General features: G+C 36.9%; 1 protein-coding gene across 15 annotated transcripts in view; it reads right to left on the bottom strand.

Annotated features, from left to right (window-relative positions):
- The window catches only part of LOC139467908 (RNA binding protein fox-1 homolog 2-like), a 101979-nt gene that overhangs the window by 30372 nt on the left and 55990 nt on the right, over positions 1 to 15617 (bottom strand). Inside the window, exon 1 of one of the 15 annotated variants that reach the window (XM_071249486.1) lies at positions 9182 to 9264. The exons of 12 other annotated variants lie outside the window; for them this stretch is intronic. Coding sequence is in view for 2 of the 3 variants with exons in the window: in XM_071249478.1 (XP_071105579.1) it covers positions 2051 to 2086 (36 nt within the window). In the remaining variant the exon portion in view is untranslated. Of the gene's footprint in view, positions 1 to 1670; positions 1797 to 2050; positions 2252 to 9181; positions 9265 to 15617 lie in introns of those variants that run through there. 2 more of the 15 variants (XM_071249478.1, XM_071249479.1) reach the window with 2 other exon arrangements.

The following is a 15617-nucleotide window of genomic DNA, read 5'->3' as shown; positions in this document are numbered from 1 at the left end:
GTGGTCCACATTTCCATAAAAATTACTACGGGTTTGGTTTTCTGACACAAGTCCCTAATGAAAGTTCTTAAATACAGAATGTGAAATGATTTTAAGACATGCAACTGATTCAGTTTCCAGAGATATTTAAGACTTTGCAGCCAAGAGTTTAAAAGTGTGCTGTATATTCCAGAACACAATTGCAGCCCAGACTAACATAGTCTACAAAATATGTAATGACAAGTCAGTTATCTCCTCAATGATGGTGCTGAACTTGCTAGACCTTTGTACAATCTAGATTGGTTTTGGTTTAAGAAAATACAGTCAAAATGGGGAATTCATGGTACCTGGAAAAAAGTTCGACTCAGGAATCAGGAAAATTTTAAGCTTAATTTGGATACTTGGGAGTCCCAAACGAGTTTCAGACAACCAGGAATACAACACCAAGGTTCAAGTTTGACTGTACATGTATATTCCACAGTCAGGGTGCAGTGGTGCCAAACAGAAATTGGTTAGAAACATGGATGAATGATATGGCATTGTAACTGCATCTACCACAATGACTGCTACTTACCCTGAAATACGTCTACTGATGAATGTATAGAGGTTGCTATGAATGTATTTTTTAGTGTATTTTCTTTGCTCGATTCTGTCATACAGTCCCCTGTATCAAGTATCTCTTAATTGAGAAAATCCTTGAAAACTAAGAGAAAAACGATATTGAAAAAACAAGCTTCTGTCATTGCAGTTTTTTAAAGAGACATTCATATTGATATTAGGGTTTAGTGACTTGATTTTATGGTGGATGCAAGTGGCTAAGTGCCCTGTTTCTGACTGTTTTGTGAGCAGATGTTGCATCTGAGATGTTAATAGCAATTATGATTCATAGATAAAGGTAATTGTATCATGGCTGACTTCCTTAATGTATTCAAATATTCAGTTACTAGTTGAGTTAACTGTAATTTCTAGTTACCATATATTATCCTACATTTCAAAATCCAGAAAATCTCTGTGGTTTGGAGGACACTATTTGCATGAACATGTGTAGGTTCAAACTAAATGCACAATCTGAATTTCCTGTCTCGTTTTGGAGTGAATATGAAGAGATAGGAATTATTTCCATAAACATGAAAGCAAGGAAATTGGCAAAAAAAGACCCCATTCCAAATCAATAAAGCACAACCAAATTAGAGCAGTGTTAATCCAATATGATAAGAACATGATATCATGCATATCCGTTGTGATGGTAACAGGAATATTTCAAATATTTCATAACTAGGACACAGTGTTCCTGCAGGCAACATTTACTAGAACACCAGTACTGTAGAAGTGTGTATCATTCCTATTTTTAGCCTGTCTCAGCAGGGTCAATACAATTTGCCATGCACATGATTACTGCCAGATGTACCCCTGTGTCCTAAGTACTTTCATGGCAACACCCAACTCCAAGAGTAATTAAAACTCTTGTCCAAAGTGCTAAACTTTGTGCCAAGAATAGAAATTATTCATTTTTGCTCAGTACTTTCCTCTCAGGCTTCATGAATCCAAATAAAAACTTGTCAAACTTTTCCATGCTCTCCTGGCACAATACACTATCTATCCAACATGGCGGCCATGTTGGATGCTGAGCATAGTTATAGTGTTGAAGGTTTTCAAGCATAGTGTGAAACAGAAAGAGCGATCATATTTACCAAGCCTTGAGGTGCCAATCTAAGCGGGACCCACATCAATATGAACAAGCTGAGCAAATGAACAAGAAAAAGCTGGGCCAATTTGGTGGTAACTCAGTCTAACTTTCCTGACGATGCCCACATGGCCGCAAGTCCCGTAATTAGTGTAAATTCCCCCTAGACTGTTTCAATGTTAAAGCGATCCCTGGGTGACCCACAATATAGAATACGTTCAAAATTACAAACTGCATATTCACAGTGCCACATGTTACCGGCAATGACCAATTTATTCTATCTCATGACAAGCATTTCATGGATCTGACTGGTGCATCAGACACATATCAACACAAGTTACTAACTTTTCAACAGGCATAGCTAAACAATAGGAAATGGTTAGTTACCAGAGGTTTTGCTGCTATGGGCGCCGGCCACATCATGAGGAGGTCAAACTATCAGCAGTGTCAAAAATCTGGACGGATTGGAAGCAAAACAACACAAAAATGGCGCAGTACTCCCTTCCCTTGTCTCTGCCTGTGTGAAGCAGTTCCTATAAACTTGTATGCAGTTGGGAAGAGTGTGGAGGCACTGCCTGAGAGTAAGACAAGCCTATCTGGTATAAATTATCCCATTCCCGACTTGGGAGGGGGGGCGGGTCAGATGGCACCAATGGCTCCTGATGGTTGGTGGGTTTACAAGTTGGCATGTTTGACTGGGCTGCTGATACACACCATATCTGATATTTGAAACCGCTCCACCCTCCCGTGGGCCCCCCTTTCAGATCTGGGACCCCCCTCCTCCATACCCAACTTCTGACAGTTGTGCCTACCATTCATTCCTCTGCCAGAGTGGACTAGAGTTACTGCATTCCAGACTGGGACCATAACTGGCACCGGACAGTTTTACGTGGTGAATTAGAAATTTGGAAAGTTTTATGTATATATTCTTGGAATTATTCATGTATATATCATAATCTAGTGATTATTTCATACTCTTTATGCTGTACTGAAACTGATGATTTAAACTTTTCTTATGTAAATTCCCCGTGTCAAACAATATGTGAAATATTGAAAATACAACATTAAATAATCACTTACCCAGTGTATTTATCTGATCTTTAATGAGATGTTTATGTTTTTAAAAAATTAATCCCAAGAGAAAAAAAGGTTTAAAATCATCTACAATATATTCTAAGAAAAAGAATTCTTTGTTGTTATCTAAAGATATAAAAATAATAAATGAACACTAACACCCAAAGAAAAAGCTCACTTAACGCTGAATTATTTCAGCTATGACATATTATAATCATACCTCTGAACATATCATTGACAAGTATAAAGAAAAAGTACAACAGTATCTTTTTCAATCATTATTCCTGTAGTAAGGTGGCTATTTCTTCAGACTAAACAAATCCTGTCTCCATCATCACCAACACAACCTCAGCAGGCCATAATACTGGCGGGTTCCACAGATACACCTACAGATAGGAGGGAGATTAGTCATCAACACATGTGGAGAGAAAGGAGCATGCATGAGGGTGCTTCTCAAGGGTCATTCTGACTTTGTATTCTGTATTTCAGTTTTAATTCTTAATAAATAATACAAACTAACTACAGTTATTTTGGGGAACGCTTTGACAGATTATCTATTGTAATGTGAACGCATCAGGTGCTCAGGAATTTCTTTTGAGTAGTATGTAATATGGTCTTCGCAGTCAAAGGTTTAGTTTAACTATTCATAACTTTGTTTCCATCTTCTGAGACATTTCTGTTATGTGTCAATGGTGCTTGTTGAAGGAGGAAATTATCTGAAACTGATCTACTAAAATTGTTGCAAATACACGACTGGGTAAATGAGTCGTGAAATATGAACTTTAACAACCACCATGCAGTGGTGCTTATGGTGATACAAGACATTCTTGTACTTTTCTTTTTTGTCAAAACACTGTTGGATTTTTTGTTCAAGAAAATTGTCGTGGGAATGTAGAGAGATGATATTTAACATTCTAAAAAACTATTTAATGACTTCCCAGGGTGTGCAGATCCTGGATGCATCATGGTCCTGGGCAGAATTCATCAGCTGCTCCCAGAAAGATGCTTCGTTTTTATTTTTATTGAAATCCGAAGCCTCTGAAGTGATGCCTCAGAGAGCTGCTGTAACTGGGCTAGGATCAATACGAGAGTACACTCTTTTTCAACATGTCTAGTTCTTGCCAGAAAATATTTTTTGAGAAAGAATGTTTCAATAAAATACAGCAGATATTTCAAACAAATCTCCATGTTTGTTTCATACAGAGGTTGCTTTTCATATGGTTTTAAAACTTTGATATCAATATATAAAAATCTTCTAAGCTTCCTAATTCTAAGCATATGTTAGAAATATGACTTACAATAACATGTCTTGAAAGGATGATAATTTGGCAATGCAGACAAAATACTTTCCAGTGGATGTTTTACTTTAAATTCTGAAGACACATGATCCAATTGAACGTAACCAAACTGATCAAAATTCATTGCTGCCGACACTTTTAATGCATGATTATCAATGAGGGAAATTTATTTTATAACATTATTGATGGTCATAACTGGCAGTCATTAAAGCCAACTGTGATTTACTGATAATCAATTAAAGAAAACCAGAATTCAACGACAGCTTCTTTTTTATCTTATGAGATTCATTCACAGCTTGTCTTAGCGATCCATATTTGAGAAGCTGAAATTGACATTCGATTTGAAGTGAATAGATAATGAACAAAATCTGTTTGCCAAGTTATGCACTGCAACCATTCGGTCCACATCCAGTGCATAATATCTCCCTTCTATCATGATCAATACCCTGGACCCAATCGCCACGTTACAGAAGTGACACTATCTCCATGTCTCCTGTCACTAACTTAGCATGTCATTTCTCTCGTTCATGGTGTGAGTTGATTGGATAGTAATTTTAGCAACATGTCATTAGAATCAGTCCAAGGTAAATAGAAAGAAATGGATATATATTGCACAGGATAAGCGAGGAAGCTTAGTCCAAGACAAGACTAACATCTAGTCTGAACATATCTTACAGAAAAAAAACAAGTTGTTAAATTATCTTAATAAAATGATAATAAAAAGGAGCCCAGAGACTCTCTTCATTTTCAGATACTGCAGTAATCTAGACTTGCCAAATATTATAGACTTGCATGGGCTGTATTGGATATATTTGCATCAGGGTCTGTATGACAGATTAGTCTAAAACTAGCAAATCTTTTTGAAGCACTAATTTTTAGTATATTACACAAACAACTAGTCTGAAATTACAAGTAGACTAGTTGGATTTGACTGATTTTAACCTGTGTTTATGTTAAATAAATATTTCTTTAAGAATGATGTGATGATTGAGTAAGGTATCACAAAAGTGTCAGGTAACAAAAGCACTAACGCGATAATCTGTGGAGTCTGCAAAGGAGATGTGATGTCTCTTCACAAGAACCAGGTTTTATGCTAAATAACTTACTTCTTTGTGAGATCAATATGATAATCGGATCTTGCTTACACTTGCTGAGTGAATCGGCTGTTTATTACTGCATCAGCTGTCTCTCTCAACAGTCACAACAAAAGAAATTGATACAAGACCTGTTCAGTATCAGTGTGCAAACATTGGTAATCAATAAATAAGTAAGTGCCTTGCAACCCTAAAAATATGCTGTTTTGCCCACATACAAGAGCGCATGTTTTTATGTCATCATCATCATTTCTTATTATTATTCAAAGTACCACTGTATATTTGAATAAGTCAATGGGCATTTTATTTCTACCTGTGTGATAGAGAACTGCCTTTTCCACCTTTAGATAATCATAGCACACATTCTGCATTTTCAAAACATTGTCCAATACCATATCTGGGTTGGCAAGTTTTAATTTTGTCCTGGCCAAGAGATCAATCATTAAGCAATTCATATCTGAAACTGGATATTATCATTAATACTTCATTTCCACTATTCTATGAAATATTGTTTTGCAACTTTATTACTAAAAGCAACAAGGCAAAAAGTCAGCAGGGCTCACTGATAACCCCGACAACAACTCCAATATATTTCTCAGTTCAAAATATGAAAAAAAAGAAGCAATATTTTCTCAGAAAATCTGCTGATCGAAATCAAACGTTGCACTGCACCTCTCCTGTTGGTATAGAAACTGTACCCGAAATTGGAAAAGAGTACATGATGTAGTTCTCAAGTTATAGGTCGCACAAATGTTGAAGTAAACAACAAACATTTTAAGTTCAAAACATGAAAACAATCATATTTATGTCAGAAAATACACCTCTCCTATTAGCATAGAAAGTGTTCCTTACTTGAATAAAATCCCAAGTTATAGGTTGCACGAATGTTGAAGTTAAAAACATTCTAAGTAAAAAAGAAAGAAAAATACCTGTATTTTTCTTTTCCAGAAAATCCAAATATTGAAATTAAACTTTGAACTGTACCCCTCCTATTGGTATAGAAAGTGTTCATCAAGTTTGAAAAGAATATATGCAGTAGTTTCAAGTTATAGGTTGCACACAAAAGTGTCCTTGGAATGACGGATGGATGGAATTCTTTGGCATAACTATATAATGAAGTTGATATAATAATAACTATAGAATATGGCTATTGTGCTTCAACATATATATATATGAGCCCTTCAGTTCAGTTTTCACAGAATTTGAAGTTTACAGATATGTTTAAGTCTAAAAGGTATTATACAAGTTCAAGACAATTATTTTGATGCAGTATATAGAGACAACATCAAATTGTCACTCACAATAATCTTATATGTAAAACATGAAACACTCTGGAATTTGTTTAACAAAATGATAATGTCCAATCAATAAATATGTAGTTTATTCTCAGATCTGGAAAATATCAAGACAATTATCTACTTGGAATATCTATTGTATGATAAATTACCCTCCTAATTTTGCCAGAAATTTACTGTAGGGAATACAACTGGAAAGCTTTTGTTTATGGATTGTACCATTTGTTTAGACTATCCATCATTATTCTTGTCCTACCCAAAGTTCTGTGTTAATGGCCTCCCAGCCATTATCTCCTGCAGAATCTCTGAACACCTTCTGGCTTGTATCAAACACTGGGTACATGCCATGAATTGCAGGTAGAAATCATGCAGTTATATTTATATGGTCTTTAGAGTTTCTGAGGCAGCAGACGTCAAAAATAGTTTTGATTGACACTTGAAATATACACAATATGGCTGCCAGGCTTCACAAACGTTTGAATGGCTTAGCTGGTGACAACAATTTCAACAATTTTACACTTTCAGACCTGACAGACATGAGAGAAGATCTTCAGTAATCAGGTATTTAAAAAATCCATAACTTTAATACATAAATGTCATTTACTGGCCTGTCATTCTGTATTCAATAAACTTTGGTTGGTCACCATAAACATGATGATCTACCAAAGTCATTTAGATTATGGATAAATAATTTCTATGTAACCTTGCCTGGATAAATTGTGTTGTAACAAGCAGATGTTTTATCTGTCCTTTGTTCATCTATTAATGTTTATGAACTTGACATGTCAAGCAAAAGTTTCATGTAAGTGATCAATGCTAAATTTGAGTTATTGGAGTAACGCTAATCTAAACCACAATTATTGCAAACAGTGAAATAATACCACTCTGCAAACATCTGAACAATAATGAATTCTGATATGATAAAAGTTTGGTCAATATTCAAGCTTTGAGGGTCAGGGGTTGACTACATCTTTAATTTTCAACCTGTCATGATGTTTGTTTACATCTAATTCAATATTACCGTCTTACATATATGTCATGTCTACTGGCCATTAATATATACAATCTACGACCAGCTGAGCTACCTATCCATAGAAAATAACTTTTTATCGTGACATACTTACTAAAGTAATTACATGACTATAAAACAGTTACCCAAAGCATACCTTTAACATGGGGCAGATTATGTAAAATGTTGGACCACTAATTTAATAAAGAAGCTAAATGTTAAAATGTTTAAAATAAATGACTAAGAAAACAGATTTTAATACATATATTCTTTATATTTACATCACACATTAATCTGACTATACCATACGATATTGATTGAAAAATTGATAAATTATTTGAAATTTGAAAATAAACACTAAAAGGATGTTTGATTTTAACATATGTTTAGATTGACACTTTCAGCAAGTTGTTCTAAGAGTATGCCATGTTATTTTCACCAACAGGAAGACTACTAATATACTTTGTATAAAGTGTGTCTTTTGAGTTAACACAGTTGAAGGGAGATAATTCAAACATTGTTAACAAGCTAGGCCATTTTATTCTCATGGCACACTGAAAGAAACAGTTCTTTCAATGTATACATACAAATTGCATGACATATCTACATACATGCATACACATACCTTTGCCTTTTCTCATACCAAAATAATTGCTGAAAATATACCACTCAAAATAAGAACACCCACAATTGGAAGGCTGTTTGCAATACCGACCAGCCATGACAGACCAACAACAGCTGTATGCAAAAATCAGTTATTCTTTAACTCTTTTGAGTAGTATATTATGGAGGTTTGGATACAAAACCTTTAATATGTAGCATGGGAATTTCTATTTGAGTCTCTGTAATATTGTATAAACTGACATATCTATGTGCTACAATATATTAATCAGGTTATCAACATGACCAATCACGGCATTTACGAAAAACTGAAGATTGATAAACAGTCATTTTTTCAATGCCAAAGCATACTTCATCATTACTGAAACAAAATATTTGGCAAATAATGCTGAGTATGCAAACACCACAAATATTCTGACAAACCTATCATTTCTGAGAACCTCTCAGGAGACGGAATAAGAAATGATAGTTCTACATCAAGCCGTGTGAATATGACACATTTTAATATCATAGGTTGCAAGAAACCTTTTATAAACATAATAATTACAAGCAAGGGACCATTAGGCACATCCCACCTATCAGAGATAAGATCAACAAATATCGATCAGACTGGAGACGTTATCCACTGCCTGTAATATAGCACTGAGGTGGGATACGCATGTGACAATCAATACAGACACACACATACAGTTACAAAATAGGTCATAAACAGACCATAACACACAGAGTATTGCTGGCTACAAATGTCGGTCCCCATCATACATTATTTAACAACTACCGGTACAAGCAATACCATAAAACGTCAGTACTTTCAATCCGTTCTTCCTGATTAATAATTACATACTGAAATTCTCTGTTTCCTGGTCTGAAGCAACTGTCACCAGTAAGTCATTTGAATGGCCCAAAATATTATTTATATATTTGACATATATTTCAAAATTTACTCTATACAAAACACTGGAAGGTCAATCAGTGCAGGTGATTATTTACAAATTATACTGAGAGACTACTTCCTGTACACGATCTTCACATAAACATGAAGTATGGACAAAGCATAAAGGTCTCCTTGTTTTGAAACATTAGAAGTCAGTAAGAAACACAAGAATATTTATAAAGAAAAAACCTACCGCTATCTGTGTGAACACACTGTTTTCCTGTCACAATTCAAACTCCTGGGGCTCAGGAAAATGTACCACTCTCAGTGTAAAGTTGACAAAACTGAGACTTGTGCAAGATAACAAAAGATTATCCTCAGCCAAATTTTATTCTGGGTCCAATGAGCAACTGAGGGCTACCCACGATTTGACAGATGCAGCAGACAGATGCAAGGAGTCATGTGACTCATCCAGGCGCGACAATAACAATGTACCCTAGTCCTTCCCCCACCCGCAATTGTCCCCCCTTTGACACCCTCCCATAACAATGGAACAAGGACAATGGAACAATGGCCAACTGCAATTAGTACAGCTGTGATTCATCAGCCTTCATTCCAAGCTATCTTGGCAGATAATATTAATAAGAAGCTAGCAACTACTGATCGCAAAAACTAATGATAGTTTTAAATTGTACAAAGGATGAGATATGAAATAATTACGCCAGGTTGTATATTAATGACACTTCTGTGGAAGGATCCACTTTCAAATCTATTTTACACACTTTTTCATGGAAACAGTTTTTCACATTCTTTGTTTACAGATTAGTCAGTCCATAATGGGGTGCTAATTCCTTTGTCTAGACAAAAGCATATATGCATATACAGAGGTCACATGTGTTGGTAACTGCAGAAATTATGCTGATACATCACATGGTTATGACAATAAATGCCTATATTGTTGCTGTGGGTCAGGGATTTTGCTGGAAACAATGGACATGAAGATTTTTGCCATTATGTTATCGACTTTCAATGTTTCTTTGTCATCATCAGTTTTTACAAATTCTTTGGCACATCTTAGATAGTAGTACTTCCAAATGGACCAATTTTGATAACTAGGATCTTGTTTCGACAGTGTCATTATTAGAACCTATTGTTCAGAGGAAACAAAACACTTGCCCAAAGTAATATGCCGTACCCAGTTTTATATCCAAGCGTTTAGTCCATCTTAAAATGATCCTTTGAACAAATTACGATGGCCTATTTTTGGTCAATGAAATACAGTTGATATTTAGGATAATGGAGATTTTGCCTTGAGTGAGTGAGTGAGTGAGTGAGTGAGTGAGTATGGTTTTATGCCGCTTTTAGCAATATTCCAGCAATATCACGGCGGGGGACACTAGAAATGGGCATGTCGGGAATAGAACCTGGGTCTTCGGCATGAAGAGCGAATGCTTTAACCATGAGGCTACCCGATCGCCCCCTGTATCCAGATGAAGTTAACCTTCACAGAACCATCAACAAAGCAGGCCAAGTAACCTGGACATAGTGTCAAAGAGGTACTTGTACTTTGAAAAATATGTATGGTCAAGTTCTGATAATATAAAGACGATCAAGAAATTCCTCAAGAGTTATGGCCCTTCATGCAGAAAAAGGCAGCTACTATCTACTCAAATGAAGTGTCTCTTACCAGTTCTACGACCTCCAAACTTAACACTTTAAGCATGAAAGGCAGGGTGTACCTGTCATAATGCCAATGCAGTGAAAAGTCAAAATGTTGAGGGGTCCCTAGATTCAAATACTTCAGGAGCAAACCTCAAAGACACCAGGACCTGTAGTTCTAAACACTGTTTGAGTACATGTGTTTTTAACATCAATTGAAATTGAAATTGTTCTGTACTGAATTGTCAGCAGTCTTCATTTAGTTTCCAACACCATATCTTATTGAGTGAGTGAAGATGTTTCTACACTGCTGTTATCAATATTCGAGCAATATCATGGCGAGGGACACTGGATATGGGCTTTGCAACTTGTACCCACGAAGGGGAATCAAACCTGGAGTGACTAGCGAATGCTTTAACCACTGGGCTACCCCATCCATGTCTTATTGAATAGGCTCATTGCTGTTTTAACAGGAATAACAAAATATGCCCAATATGAGCATGGAACATCTCTGCTTTCCATGTTAATTTTGAAGTACATTTACATCATAACGGGTTCGTCAGCTGCAGGCAGCCTTATGTCGGTATTATTTAAGGGTTATATATGAGATGTATGCTTAGTGTACATATTCAACATCTATTACTTGTGTCAAGAGCAGTCATATTCACATCCTGTATGGCCCATGAAAAGATAACTTAAGTATACAATGTGTGTACAGTCTTGTAAATAGTTTTGGTTTCCGTCAATGCTTGTACATGATGAAAAACCCTACACACCAAGGATCATTATCTCATCCTGGTGTAAGTTTGTTGAAAGGCCATTATGAAAAGCTATTTTCCACCACCCGGATCAATACCGCCCATCTCTCGGATTCACTGCTACAGAAAGGTTCTAATCGCCACTTCGCCTGTGCAATCCTGCGTAAGTAGCAAATCAATGGCATTTTGAAATAGCTATTGGATGTTGTTACATTGGATATGGTAGCTAGGTATTGCAATGTAGAGCCCTGTTAGTTAGTACTTCCCCCCAGAACTCAATCCTAGTTGGATAATGGCAGCTGATCCTCACTGCTCCTGCTGAAATGGGATCATCTCCATGTACACATAAGTAATCTTATGACCTTATTTAAAAATCTAAAATCAATATGCTTTGCAAAACTCTCATCATAAATCATATGAGGGAAAGACACATTCATTCAAAATCAGAATGCTTCAGGCCAATTCCTGAAGGAGAAACTCTAAAACATGTTTTGGTTTTAAAAACCAAACATCCCAAACACCCTTGGCATAACTCAAACTCACATGTTCCAACTTGGAACATCCAATGAAAGTTTGGCAACTTTGGTTGACTAATGTCTTGTTTCAGAATTTGTGAATGAAAATCATTTAAAAAGGAAGGAACTGTGCTTGAAAAGTGAAGCATTAATACATAATTTGACCTTGAACAACTTAAGCAATGATAAAATCAGACCAGAAACTAAATAACCTTTACAGTGAGTGAGTAGCAATACAGTACAGCTTTTAGCAATATTCAAGCAACATCATGGAGTGGGACACCAGAACTGGCCTTCACACATTTAACCACTAGTCTACCCCAAGGCCCCAAATGACCTTTACAAACAAATATATTCCATTTGTGACACTGACGGAACACAATCACTTTCCATGCACACCAAGGTAAAGTCTACCCAAAGACACAAAGCAACGGATGAGCATGGAAACACAAAGTTCAATGTCCTGCAGGAATCAATCCACCAACTTCATGCTGGGAGATGCCATTACAAGGATACAAAAGTTACAGACCATGACACATCCCTGAAGAAAGGCAGTAATGGAAAAACAGCACAGACACCAAGCATCCCCAGGGACCTACAGCTATCAAATATACAATGCTTTGGCATGGTTTTGAAGGCCATTCATCTGGTTGTGATGTTGCAGGATGAAGGCGAGCATGCCTGGGGTGAGGCTTCTTGCAGGACCTGGACACCGATATGTCAACCAGACTGATGTCTCTGTGGGGAACATCAGCTCCAGACAGGCAGACTCATGCAAGAAACCATGCTGTGTTGGCTTTTGATGTTGAAACAATGATTCAATTCTTGTCGAATGAAAAACCTTTTTTTTTTTCTGGTTCAAAGTTGAGTTACATGAACAAAGTCTTCATATGAATTCCTCAAATGTCCTCAGTTTGATGTTGCAACTCTTGTACAAGTCAAACACGTTACCGATAACTTGAGCCAAGAAAAACAAATATCCATAGTTTCGGAAAACATGCCTCTCCTTACAAGGGATTTGGCAATGAAGCTGTCCCCATTAAGTGAAATAAAATCCAACTTTCTGAACTATTATTAATTTCAACAGCCTTAGAGGCTTGATAGTTGTGTCTATTATCTTTGTTGTAAATAGAACTACTATACATGTCAGGGACAAACTGAATAATGACTGAAGCCGAACCAGGGCAAGTTATAATACACCCATAAATACAGCAATCCAGACATGATTATGCCCTGAATTGCTACCCAGACACTTCAATGGCACTCTTCTAAGGCCCATCAACTGGTATCCGGTGTGTACCAGACAAATAACTGCCTAGCAACACACCATCCTACTGCACAATACACAAACTTTAGTGCCCTAGTCTGCAAAGTTTGATTAATTTAATCAAACAACTATTGGTGATCGAACGCTGTGTTACCTAGCATGACGGTCATTCAATACAAATAACACAGGGACCAAGGAAATGATTGTCTAATCAACCTATCCATTCATATGCATTTATTCCACTTTCAGATACATTTTTGAAAACCAGAATTCCTGGTCTATCTTGCAGATTTATATAAAACATATATATACCAGGTACCATGATGTGACCTAACCAAGCTGTCTACATGGAACAAGAAACAAATGCATGCGAATAAGCTGAAAGACCCAATGATCATAATGGTGTCTTGTGAATCTGGTATTCAAACTAAGGGGACACAACTCTGCACACTGCACAGTAAACTGAGTCATCTCAAACAACTGGGTTACCTGAACCTCTGTGACATCAGGATGTTCACAGCACGTCCATAAAATCGTTCACTATCTGTTCATCAAAGCTTATAAAAGCTTTACCTTGTACGAAAATTAAACACCAATTATTACTGATACATTTGATTCACAAAGACATCAGCATACATCAATTTACATTCTGAAAATCACAGTCTGAATGCTATCTTTGTCATCTTTCTACATACTCTTTCTCCATTAAAACCTATGTTTACTCAATATCCAGGCTTCAAAGGAAGCACTGGGATTTAGTAGAGATCTGAGCCTGTAATCTGGATCATGGGCTCCTACAGTTGCGGGACTTGGACATACTGCCATCACAGCTGGGGCTCAACAGCAACTCAATCTGCTTCCATTAGTGGATGCTAATAATGTTACTCAAAGATCCTCTTTCCGTTAAGACTAGTTAAAGTTCCATTGTAGGCACAAAATGAAATACAATGTATAATCATGTGGGTTTTATGTCGATTATTGATTTAGGACATTTTTACATCATCTTATGCAAACTTGTTCTCAAGCACTACAATCAATCCATAAGGTGGCACAACTGATTCTACACTGAGGGAAATAGATATGACTCTGGAGTGAGTAAGTGAATGAGACAGTCAGCGAGTATGGTTTACATCACTTTTAATATTCCCGCACGACAACAGCTTGGCGCATCCAGAACAAACAGTGAGTGAGTGAGTGAGGTTTTACGCCGCTTTTAGCAATATTCCAGTAATATCACAGCGGGGGACACCACTAATGGGCTTCACACATTGTACCCATGTCAATAATTGAACACAGGTCTTCGGCGTGACGAGCGAACGCTTTAACCACTAGGCTACCCGGCCGCCCCCATCAGGAACAGGCTTCACATATTGTACCAATGTTGGGAACTGAACCCGGGTCTTCAGCATATCAGGTGAACACTTCAACCTACAAATGAAACTAGAGAAGAGTGGAAGTTGGCGTTTAACAACACATTGAAACATTCTAATCTTGTAGTAATCTAATAGTAATATTGTTCTCAATCGTCAAGTGCTTGAGCTGATTCCATAATCATTAAATCAGTAATTTTACCCCTCACACCTGAAGTGTAGAACAATTTCCGGTGCAAACACAGCAATAGCATGTGTTGCAGGTAACACACAGCATCAATACTATCATCATACAGTTGGCCTTTAGTTTCAGGCTAGTCTTCTAGTTCATTCAGAAGTAAATCAATGTCCCCTTTGATGTGCACTGATCAATGAAGTCAATCAACACCTAAAGACAACACAGACTTCCTGTAGGCTTGTACATCAATGTGTGTTTCACATTGTAATATGCACATTATAGCAGGCTTCCAAACTAAGTGTGAGTTGGGTTTAACGCCGCTTTTAACAGTATTCCAGCTATATCATGGCGTGTCAGCTTAATGTGGGAAGAAAGCCTGAAGTGAGCATGTGTATGGTGCTGACAAACCTAGAAACATAATTGGGGAGAACCGGAATTCGAGCCCACAATCATAGGTAGCGGCGCCTTAGATGACTGGGCCACCCGTGCCCCCTTCCAAACTAAGAACAAAGCCTTATAAGTATATAATGAGTGGCCTTACATTATTGAAGTCGTGAGTCAGCTTTAAGGTTCATTCCAAGTGCTGCATAATACTTAGTGGTCAAACAAGTCAAATATCAGGTGAGGTTAAGAAATGTTGGTCTGAGAAAGTAGATGGATAGGTGACTGTGTTAAGCAGCTTATCTGTTGAGAGTTTCTTAGAGGTGTTCTGCCCCACACTGAAGCAGAGTCACACGTATGTGGTGTTTCCTCAGTTTGAATTGAGACCAGATTTTTTTCAGCTCCAGAGATGTATATACTGTTGTCAACAAATTGTCTATACATTGTCTATACAATACCATCATAGATGTATATACTGTTGCACAGTTATTGTCTATACATTGTCTATACAATGCCATCATAGATGTATATACATAATACTACAGGAGAGAGCAGTGGACA

Source organism: Haliotis cracherodii, unplaced genomic scaffold (genome assembly GCF_022045235.1).
Source record: "Haliotis cracherodii isolate W230 unplaced genomic scaffold, xgHalCrac1.p SCAF_2, whole genome shotgun sequence".
Taxonomy (NCBI): Eukaryota; Metazoa; Mollusca; class Gastropoda; order Lepetellida; family Haliotidae; genus Haliotis; species Haliotis cracherodii.
The sequence above is the reverse complement of the archived record's forward strand: the minus strand, read 5'-3'. Positions and strand labels throughout refer to the sequence as shown.